At 34.5% G+C, this 12,163-nt stretch overlaps 1 protein-coding gene across 1 annotated transcript in view; it reads right to left on the minus strand.

Moving 5' to 3' along the window:
• Positions 1–232: 232 nt before the first annotated feature.
• Positions 233–12,163, minus strand: part of LOC106883095 (transmembrane protein adipocyte-associated 1 homolog) — a 26,608-nt gene continuing 14,677 nt past the window's right edge. Inside the window, exons 5-11 of the mRNA XM_014933986.2 lie at positions 10,494–10,566; positions 9,748–9,827; positions 6,507–6,635; positions 5,216–5,276; positions 4,429–4,531; positions 2,098–2,178; positions 233–1,214 (exon numbers count right to left, since the gene is read on the minus strand). Coding sequence (XP_014789472.1) covers positions 959–1,214; positions 2,098–2,178; positions 4,429–4,531; positions 5,216–5,276; positions 6,507–6,635; positions 9,748–9,827; positions 10,494–10,566 — 783 coding nt within the window. The 3' untranslated portion in view covers positions 233–958. The remainder of the gene's footprint in view (positions 1,215–2,097; positions 2,179–4,428; positions 4,532–5,215; positions 5,277–6,506; positions 6,636–9,747; positions 9,828–10,493; positions 10,567–12,163) is intronic.

Below are 12,163 nucleotides of genomic sequence, written 5' to 3' on the forward strand. Positions count from 1 at the left end.
TATATAAATATATATATATATATATATATATATACACACACATATACAACAAATATATATTATATATATATATATATATATATATATATATATATACACACACATATACAACAAATATATATTATATATATATATATATATATATATATATATATGCATACATACACATAGCTAGATAATTATGGAGACATACATATACAATACATTTATACATACAAAATGGCGGATCATCTGCTTTGTAAAGTTATACTTTTATTGTATCTGTAGTTTATAGAAAAAGAAAAGTTACAGTTTAGATACTCAGAACAAAGATTGATTCTGTAATTTTGATGGAGAACACAATGTTTGTTTGTTTGTTTATGTGTAAGATAGATAAATAATGTATTGTTTATGTTAACTTTTTCTTACTTTGTCTTACACCATGACTCTTTGTTCATTGAAATAACTAATTAGTTCAAAGTTGAACTCAGTAACTCAGAGGAAAGATTCAAGTCTGAAGATATTTCTATTTTCTTCTGAATCTATTTTCGCTGTTTGTTGTCCTGTTATTGTTGATGTTTTTTCATGAGTGTGGGGGGGGAATATGTTCGCCTTGTTATTTTCTTTGTTTTTTTTTAGTTTTTGTTCTTTGTGTTTCTCTTGTTTTTCATATCTTAATTTCATTGATTATTTTCTTTCTATGCTTAGGTTATGCACACCTATTTTTAAAGATGTGTTTATATGTATGTATAAATATATATGTGTGTGTGTGTCTGTGTGTGTGTCTGTGTGTGTGTGTGTTGTAATTAAAACTTTCTGGAAAGTAGTAATTGCCATGTAACATATTATAGAGAATGAGTGGGGCTGATGAATGAATGGAAGGAGAAAAAACATTCAACAGAGTCTTCAGAAATCATCCTTTAGTCCAGTTACAGCTGCTACAATAAAACAATGTCTTTTGCCACATTGCTAGACAGTCTCACGAATAACTTTGGTAATAGTCACTGTTGATCTGAAGGACTGGGTTGCCGATGTGGACACTGGTTGAGTTAATGGACGGATTCATACTGATTTGCTTGTCGAAATGAGTGCTGTCATAACTTCCACTGGCACTACCTGTGTCATCGGCATACACCTTCACCTGCGACCCATGGTAAGGCAAGTTGACAGTGTCGTCTTCTCCAGTTTCATCAAGCTGAGGTCTGTAGGAGAAGGGTATGCTGGGACTGGTAGCTCTGAAAGACACAGAAAAGTCATATTTTTTTCTAATAAATACTCACAAGATCAAACATTTCAATATCAAAAAACCCCCAAAATTTGCCTTTCCCCTCAACAATTTTACATCCGTAAGACAAATATCTTTCCAATTCAAGTTTTTGTATTTGGTTAGTTCAAAGAAAATACATGCACACTCAAATTTAAAATAAGTATGATGATACAGCATTTTAATAGTTTATAGGTCTAATTGAACCAAGCAAAAAAAAAAAAAAGTCTATGTAGTTGCTTGACATGCTGTAATTAGCAGCCAAATCTCCATCGAATTTCACCTTACTTTCTTAAAAAGAGAAACCCAAGAAACATTATGTTCGAATAAAGATAAGATGATCTTGGCTGGAATACCTTTGATCACAGATTTACTTAATCCAAGCTGATCTGAGACTAATCAACAATAAGAACAGCCCAATTATATCACCATGAGCCTGTGAACTAAAATTCTGTTTGTTTCAAAGATAGGTATTGTTACTGTGTGACAATTCAGTTTCTTTTGAGCACTGACTGGTGCACCAAGTTTAGACACATAATAACTAAAATCTATGTCATAAAACACATTGATATTAACATACAATGTGAGAAGAAATATGGTGATGGTCAAACTATTATTAAATTATCTTTTTTAAAAGCAGAATGGATCTAAGGTCACATTATCTAATATGTCCTTCCTATTTAAAACATCAGAGTATGATTTAAGCAGATTTGACTGCTAATTCTTGCAGGTTGGACAAACATGTAGAGCCTCCCTCATTGGCTCAATAGATATAGATTTAATTGAAAAACTGATCAATTAATTTCAGTTATAGAACAGTAGAGGAAGTATGAAAAAAAGAAATTGATACTTACTCAAAAAGTTCTTTTAGAAATGTTCCATAGACGAGTGGATCAAAAAATGAGAAATACAAATATGTGGTGATATCAACAATACTGAAATAGAAATAAGTAGATGAAAATATGAAAAATACTAAAATATAAATATGTGGTAATATCAATAAAACTAAAATACATAGAGAGATAGAGACAGGTATCTTACTATACAGGAGATACTTCGCTACGGCAGGAGGAAGAGGAAGGAGAGATAGAGTTAGAGAGAAACGGATGATGTTATGTTAGAGATGCATCAGGACATGCCTCCAAGGTACAGTGAGGGTAAATATAAGTGGTACAGAGGGGATAGACAGGGATATCTCATTTATATATATATATATATATATATATATATATATATATATGTCAAACAACGACAATAAGTGCTCAACACTGCATTGGTGGATAAAATTTTTTTATTTGTGTATTAAGACTACTATTGGTTTCATATTAAGAAAAATTTCTTAATATCTCAATAATTTTTCAAGCCAATCACATGAAGGAATGGAGATAAACACCATTCCTCCATGTGATCAGCTTGAAAAATTATTAAGATATTTTTCTGAACATGAAACCAATGGTAGCCTTAATATATATATATTAGGTTGAGTAAAAAGTAAGCAATGTTTCAAACCATGAAGAAGTTGTACCAGATTTTTGCAGAGTTTTGAATTTTTTTTAAACATTTTTTTGCAGTTGTCTAATACAGACATAGACTTGCCCAAATGCATCAATAAATTAACATTGATATTTTTTTCACCGTTGTTACAATCATCTGAAATGGAACTGTCAAAGCGCAATATTCGAGCAATTTGTTATTCAACTTCAAAAAAGGACATAAAGTAGCTGAAACATTTGGTGAAGAAATGATCAGTGAGAGGTCAGCTTGAAAATGGTTTAAACAATTTTGCAGTGGAGACCTGAGCCTTGAAGAGCGTGAGTGTAGTTAGTGGATGCCCATCTGTCATCGATGACGGTCAATTGAAGACCATCATTGAGAAAGATCCACATTAAATTACTCGAGAACTGGCAAAAGAACTTCAAGTTAGCGAGAAAACTGCCTACAACCATTTGCATGTGATCGGAAAATCAAAAAAGATTGACAAATGGGTACCACATGATTTGAATGAAAATCAGAAAATGCGCAGATATGAAATTTGCTCGTCGCTTCTTCTCCATAACCAGACTGATCCATTTTTCGACTGTATTGTAACTTGCAATGAAAAGTGGGTTCTGTACAATAATAAAAAACGTTCTTTGCAGTGGTTGGACCAAAATGAAGCACTGAAAACCTTCCCTAAGCCCGAGCACTTCAAAAAGAAGGTTATGGTGAATGTTTGGTGGTGTACTGCTGGATCCCTCCACTATAACTTCCTAAAACCCAGAAAAACCATTACTGCAGAAACATATTGGCATGAAATTACCAAAATGAACTAAAAACTGCTACTCCTCCATCCCAGACTGGTCAGCAGAAGAGGGCCAATCATTCTTCATGACAATGCTCGACCACACATTTCACTAATGATGCTCCAGAAGTTGAGGGAACTTGGCTACAATGTTCTTCCAAACCCAGCTTATTCCTCAGAACTTTCTCCTACAGACTACCACTTTTCAACCACCTTGATGGTTTCCTGCGAGAGAAGGAGTTCAAAAATCAAACGGATGCTGAAAGTGCATTCAAAAAATTCATCAGCTCCTGAACTCCAGATTTTTATGTTACCAGAATAAACAAACTTGTCACTCATTGGCAAATGTGTATTGATTGTAATGGTACTTACTTTGATGAATAAAATTTCTGCATTGTTGAATTTCGTGTTTCAAAACGTTGCTTACTTTTTACTCAGCCTGGTGTGTGTGTGTGTGTGTGTGTAATTTCAACAATGGGAAACAGAAAATATGGTCTCAGAGAAACTTCAGTGAGTCATTTGCTTATTTAGTCAGCAGTTTGGTTAGTTAGGGCATAACTCTAGTTTCATGGCATTACCATAAAAGGCTAAACTATCCTTGTACAGAACACTGAGCTTTCATAGATAATATTCACAAAAAGTTATGGTGTTCCCACATTTGAAATTGATTTATAACAACAACAAAAAAAACAAAAATGGAAATAGAAATGGAGGTCAAATTTCTTTCAAATCACACTCAACCATCATTTAATACAGTCCAAGATTTTTTTTTTTTTAACAAGAGATGAGATGTTAACAGCTAGATCTCTTTCATTGTTTGATCAGGGTTAACTTGCAACTAAGTAACAACCACAACAAGAACAACAAAACAGAAAGGAAATGATGATATCCAGAAAATTCTTACCAAAGCCCACTGATATATTCATAATACAGCATGGCACTTCCTATGGCTTGCAGACAATTTAAAACGGAGAGCAGAGCACAGTAATAATAAAAACTTCTCTTGGCTGAAGAAAAAAAAAAATGAAATATTTAACCTTTTAGCATTCAGATTACTCAGTCAAATCTAATGCTTATTTATTCACATTGTTTTGAATTAATCATACGTTATCTTGTCACTTTGAGACTTCAATGATATGAGTTTTACTTTTAGAATGATATTGTAGCACAGGCATAAGAGGCCTGATCTAGCCAATTTAACATAAAACATAAAATATTTTAGTCAGTTCAAATGTTAAAGGGTTAAAAACCAACTTCATACACACATACACACACACACACACACACGTATTCACACATTTGTGAGTGCAGGCATTCTTCAGTGACTAAGAAGTTGGCCTTGTAATCACATGGCTCCAGATTTAATCCAACAATACAGTACCTAAAGTTTCTTTTGGGTCTTCTAAATGGAATTTAGTAGACAAAAACAATGCAAATGCTGCCAAGCATATACCATTTATTTATTTAATTTTATATCCTGTTTGCCATGATGACATGGGTTTAATGAAACTTCTTGAGGTAGACAGATTGGTCTGGGGCTTCGGTAGAAGACACACATCCAAGGTACCACACAGTGGAACCAAACCATCATTGTACTAACAGCATTGCCCAACCTCACCCCACCCAATATGCACATACATATTCATTAAGAATTAAGTCATAAAAAACAATAAGGAAATAGTGAAACTTACTTGGTAAAAAGAGTTTGTAACGAATGTTTGTATGTGGCAAGACAGTAATAACTGTGTACACCTGATGAAAGAAAATATTTTTTAAATCATTACATATAAATTAAAAACCAGACCAAACAAAAGAGAGATATGGACAGACAAGCTGCAGGTGGACAGAGACAGATATAAAGACAGATGGAGAGATTAGAAAGGTGATAAACAGCCAGATAAAAATAAGCATCATACTTGTCGTGTTTGATGATAAAGGTATGTTTGGCGAAATCAACTACGAATAAAGTTGTTATTTTTACTACTTGTCTAAGTAGCATCTGCTGTAGCCATGGGCCAACCAAAGCCTTATGAATTTAGTAGAGGGAAACTGAAAAAATCTGATTGTGTGTGTATTTGTTTACCTTTACATTCTACAAAACTTACAAGCTATAACCAGTGTTTTGTTAATGAATTGTCTATTTGCTTTCTGCCTTATAAACTTATAAGAAATCCTTTATGTGAAAAACAGGTAAGGTTAGTGAAAGGAAGGATATCTGTCAATAATATATCATCAAGACAGCTAGTGTATTGATGCTTATTACCCTGTTTTTTAATATTTTAGCTCTGTTTTAAGTATTAATCAAATGTGTCTCTAATATTTCATGTTAAGCTTCCTTTCATTTATCTACATTGTACACTTTCTAGTGCATTGATTCCTAAGTATTTCTAAGTGTTTATTATAATTCTTTTGTCTCTGCTTCTGTATCAAGCATAACATTCATGTTCTTAACTTTTTGCTCTCTTTAAGGTTGTCTTATATTGTGATTTGAATTTCATCAGTTCTTTTTGCATATCCATATACTATCTACAGCAATGAACTTCTTGATGTTATCCATATACAAAAGATGGTTCTACCATAGCATTTGTAATTAGAAATTAACAACAAATATTAAGATAATTTTTCAGACAGTTATCCATATCTTGATTTTATCAAGATATGGATAACAGCTGGTGTAGAGCTGCATCATGCTCTACACCAGCTGTGGCATAACTTTTGTGGTTGGATGCCCTTCCTAACACCAACATGCACTTCATAATCTAGTGATATGGATACATGCTTCAACATTTACACCTACACTGTATTTTGATCAGTTCGATCTTTGATCATCAAGATTCTTGTGCCTGGATGTGTCTGTAGTGTTATTTAGTGTAGACGTAAGCACTAACAAACACATGGACGTAAAAGTCTGAAAAACTATATCAACAACATATCTCAGACATTTAGAAAAATAATAACCAAGTCAATTTTAAGAAAACTTACCAAGAAGAAGAACATTGAACTTGTAAACCAGAACTCCATTCCACCATGGCCAAACAAATCATAATCTCGTTGTGTTATGTTGTTATGTTTGAATATTGTATCTTTGGGAGGATAAAACTCCAGTACACCCTGAAATAAATTGAAAAATTAAATTAACATTAAAACAAGAAATGATTGAAGTCAATATTCAGGACCAATTGCATAGGACTAACTTCTTTATACATGTGTATAGTTGAACATTTATTTTACTGAAATTCCTGAAACCTGCAGAAGGTGCTGAAGAATGGAAAGAATATAACTGACATGAAAATCGCAAGGAAGTAGAAAAATCATTATTTTATGAGAAAAATTAGAAATTCTTCTACCTAGATAAAACTGCTAAAAATCTATCTAAACATCACAAAAGGTGGATTTTTAAAAAATCCTTTGGATGTTTTTCATAAAACTATACTTTATTCTCACTATGATATCTTTTATATTTATATTTCTTGAAACATTGATTAAATTGATTTGTGTGTGTGTGAATGTGTATGGCTGAGTAGTAAGAAGTTTGCTTCCCAACCACATAGTTCTAGGTTCAGCCCCATTACATAGCCTCAGGCCAATCGAAGTCTTGTGAGTGGATTTAGGAGACAGAGGCAGAAAGAAGCCTGTCATGTGTGTGTGTGTGTATCTGTGTTTGTTCCACACCACTGCTTGACAACCATTGTTGGTGTGTTTATGTTACTGTAACTTAGCAGTTTGACAAAAGAAACTGAGGGAAAAAGTACCAGGCTTAAAAACTTTTTTTTAAAAAGTACTAGGGCTAATTCACTCAACTAAAATTCTTCAAGGCAGCGCCCCAGCATGGCCACAGTCTAATGACTAAAACAAGTAAAAGATAACAGACAAAGGCCCAGGAAGACCTGGGCTGAGATGGTGAGGCAAGACCTTCGAACATTGGGCCTCACCGAGGCGATGACTACTGACCGAGACCTTTGGAAATGTGCTGTGCGTGAGAAGACCCGGCAAGCCAAGTGAGATCGTTGCCAGGGCCCCTGGACTGGCTCTTGTGCGGGTGGCACATAAGATGTACCATCCTGAGCGTGACCGTTGCCAGTACCGCCTGACTGGCCTTGTAGGGTTTTCGAGCGAGATCGTTGCCAGTGCCCCTGGACTGGCTCTTGTGCGGGTGGCACATAAAAGACACCATTTTGAGCGTGGCCGTTTTCGTGCAGGTGACACGTAAAAGCACCCACTACACTCTCTGAGTGGTTGGCGTTAGGAAGGGCATCCAGCTGTAGAAACTCTGCCAAATTAGATTGGAGCCTGGTGTTGCCATCCGGTTTCACCAGTCCTCAGTCAAATCGTCCAACCCATGCTAGCATGGAAAGCGGACGTTAAACGATGATGATGATGATGATGACTGTGTGGTTAAGAAGTCTGCTCCTGAACCACATGGTCTAGGGTTCAACCCACTGTGTGGTACCTAGGGCAAGTGTCTTCAAATATAATACTGGGCCAATCAAAGCATTGTAAATGGATTTGGTAGACATGAACTGAAAGAAGCCCATCATATGTGTGTGTGGGGGGGATTACTGTCTCATTGAATTGATTTCATATAGTAGTTCTAAATGTATGTTACTATCAAGCAAGCAGTATCCTCTGTTTCCAGTCTTGCATGAAAAATATGTCTGGCCATGAGGAATATTATTTGCTTGAAAACAGATGGGGGTTGGTAACAGGAAAGACATCTAGCTGTAGAAAAATATGTCTCAGCAAAATTCTGTCTGACCCGTGCAAGCATGGGAATGTGAACGTATGATGATGATGATGATGATGATATATATATATATACATTGTTTGGTATTTTATATACCCTTATTCCGCTTTGTTATTCAAATACACACTACTGGCCACTCTGAGTTATTTTTCTTAGTTCATTTAAGCAAATTACCAAGACTCATATGTTCAACATTTTTGAGGTTTATTTTTTTTGTAATTTAAGGGGCAACTGCTAAGCTGATGATGTCTTTTAAGGCAGAAATGCTACAGGGAAGCAAAAAATGATAAGTTAAATGGCAATATAAATAGATACTTAACAGGAATTAAAGAACAAATAGTTATAATGTTAGGTGACTACACAAACATGCCATGTCACACACCTAACAGATCACAGTCATTCAAATTCATTGGTTAAGCAGGCTAATTATGGAGCTAGATGACCATAGTTCAAATGAAGACTCAATACACATGTCGAATAAAAATGTTTATTTGTAACAAGAGGCTCTATGGAGACCTCATCCACTCCACAGCTCCAGTGGATAAATGATGACTGGGTGTGTTGTGAGGGCATGTTTACAAATTTTGAATACACTGGGTCACTAGATATGATGGGTGCCTCATCTTATACCTTGCGTGTGTGAGTGAATGCATGTGCAAGGTTAATTTTAGTATGATGTAGCAATTTACGGAAATGGTTGGTGCGAGTTCCAGTGAGGATGTGTGTGTAAAAAGTAATAATGAACCATAAATAATTAATTAAAATAAGAAAGATAATAAAAAGCTTAGTTGAAACATATAAAACTCTAAAGAATCAAAATCTGAATTTAACCCCTTAGCAGTCAAATTACTGTCAAATACAATGCATGTTTATTCACATTGTTTTGAATTAATCATGCATTATTTTGCAGTTTTGAGATTTCAATGCTGTACCCATTTATATTTAGAATGTCATTGTAGGGTAGGCATGAGAAGCCAGATCTAGCTGATTTAAACAAAAAAACAGGTAAAATATTTGGGCTGAATATGGCCAATTTAAATGTTAATGGGTTAAAATTGTTCTAAGCATTACTGTCAGTAAATCATCAAAAACAGCTGACAGCTAGTAGCTTCAATTATTCAGTCAAATCATCATCATTGCTTTGAATTCATCATAGCTTTGAGATTTCAATGATGTGAATGTTTACTGTTAGAATGATATTATAGGGCAAGTGTGAAAGGCTGGATCTGGCCAGTTTGAACATAAAACAGAGTATCTGAGCCAGATATGGCAGGTTTGAATGCTAAAGGGTTAAGGAAAGATAAAAATTAAGGTAGACACAGAGATAGTAAATTGACTAAGAAAATTATAAAAAGATTTCTGTATTTCTTCTTATTCTAAAAACTATTTTAAGAAAGAATGCAAAGAAAATGATTTGAGATCCATTTTGTTGATGAATCCATGCAAATGTGAATGGTTTCAATGAATAACTTTACTTACCTGTGTTGTTGAATAGCATAACGCAATGGCAGAGGTAACAAGTAAGACTCTTTGGATACTTGTTCGACTATCAAGGTGACCTAAAAGTTGTCAAAAGTAAGTTTTATATAAATATATATAGATAGATATATATATACACACACACACACACACAGGCATGACTGTATAGCTAAGTTCACCTCCCTAACATGTATTTTCAGGTTCAATCCCACTATACAGTATCTTGGACAAGTATCTTCTACTACTATAGCCCCAAGCTAATCACAGCTTTATGAGTGAGTTAAGTAGAAAAAAACTGAAAGAAGACTACTATGTATGTGTGTGTGATCATTATCATTTAACACCAGTTTTCCATGTTAACACAAGAGAGCTGCATCATGCTCTACACCAGCTGTGGCATAGTTTCTGTGGTTGGATGCCCTTCCTAACACCAACATGCACTTCACAATCTAGTTGTATCTGGTAGAATGGTATATAATGTATCTAACAGAAATAATAAGACAACAAAGAACACTCCACTTGAGAAACAGTGTTACGATTTTGTACCCTTTTGGTTAAAATGTCATGGAAAGAAGAATAAGACTAAAATAAGAAAGCATGATGACATCATCAGCAAAGTGTAAAAGTGATTCAAGAATGACGTTGATTCATAAAGAATCTGTAACTTAGGAAGAATTTCATGTTGGCTATTTAAAAGACAAGACAGACTCTTACATGGATGTAGATCAAGGTAGGAGGTAACTTACCAAAAGCAAATCCAAAAATGACCAATGACAACTCAGTCGTAAGGAGGAAAAATCTTAAAATAAGCCATAAAATCTGAAAATGCAACAAAAAAGTATTTTAGTTTTTCCTGGGTTTACAAAAAGAAAAAAAAATTATAAAAAGGTAGTTTCAAAAATTAAGTCCAACTTTTAGATTTTACAATACATAATGCAAGAGCAGTTTTCTGTTTTACTTTTTTTTTTGATTGATTTTTAATTCCACAAACTCTATGTTTAGAAATAAAATGTTAACGATTTCAGCAAAAAGCCTTGCAGTCTCATTCTAAATTAAAATTTAAAAATTAAGTTTCTATTAATAAGTCTTATTCACAAGAACAAAAATATTCATTTTATCAGCGAATAAAATTCTTCATAGGAATTGGCCGTTGCCAGTACCGCCTGACTGGCCTTCATGCGGGTGACACGTAAAAGCACCAACTACACTCTGAATGGTTGGCGTTAGGAAGGGCATCCAGCTGTAAAAACTCTGCCAAATCAGATTGGAGCCTGGTGTTGTCATCCGGTTTCACCAGTCCTCAGTCAAACCGTCCAACCCATGCTAGCATGGAAAGCGGACGTTAAACGATGATGATGATGATGATGAATGAGAAATAAATCCTTAGCATTACAAAATGCATTTGGTAGTGAGGCTCTAGCTTAGGTGTTGAGGAGTTTTCTTTCAGATGACCACCCTCTGCAGTGGGTTCTCTTTACTCCACCATCACACAACATAATCAACAAGTTAATGAGGAAACCCTTATGCTTGTCAAGAAATGCCAGCTAAATCTCCCTCAAATAATACCCTAACATCTTAAAAAAGGGCACATCAGATATTAGGGTTGTGGATATATAAAAAAGTCGGGATGGTTATAGCTGGAATGGCTTTAGTCACAGGTCTGCTATTACAACGACAACAATTAAGTGTTACTAATGTTAGCCAAATATTTCATACATTTAAGGCAGTGAGCTAGCAGAACCATTAACATGTCAGGCAAAATGCTTAACAGCATTTCATCCATCTTTAAGCTAGAGCATAAGTTCAAATCCCGCTGAGGCTGATTTTGCCTTTCATCCTTTTGGGGCCAATAAAATAAGCACCAGCTGAGAAGGGTTAATGTAATTGACTTATCCCCTCCCTCAAACTTGCTGGCCTTGTACCAAAATATGAAACAAAGATTTCATACATTTCAAAATTTGGATTATAAAGTGGAAAATATTTTCTACTTCTATATCATCTGATGTATATCAATATAAGTTGAATCACTGCTTTAAATAAATTAAGATCTTAATTTAAAGATTTATATTTTACTAGCAGAAATACCCGGCGTTGCCTGGGTTAAAGAGAATAATGAAATCTAAAAACGCCGTCTAGACTACGCATCATCTTTATATATAGAGATGTATATACACACACACACCCAAACACACACATATATATATGTATGTATATCAATATAAATATATGAAAGTCAATGAAGTTTCGTAAAAGAAGGTGATCATGTACATACTTTCTTGCTGTTGTGATTATAACACCTCATTGTAAACTATGTTCCTTGTTTTCCCTTGTGGAGCATATACAAATAGGTTTTTTGTTGCTGCCCACTCTTGAGCAGCCAACATACAGTTGTCCATGTGAGAAGCAGGGCTCTTCC

Source organism: Octopus bimaculoides, chromosome 11, assembly GCF_001194135.2.
Source record: "Octopus bimaculoides isolate UCB-OBI-ISO-001 chromosome 11, ASM119413v2, whole genome shotgun sequence".
Taxonomy (NCBI): domain Eukaryota; kingdom Metazoa; phylum Mollusca; class Cephalopoda; order Octopoda; family Octopodidae; genus Octopus; species Octopus bimaculoides.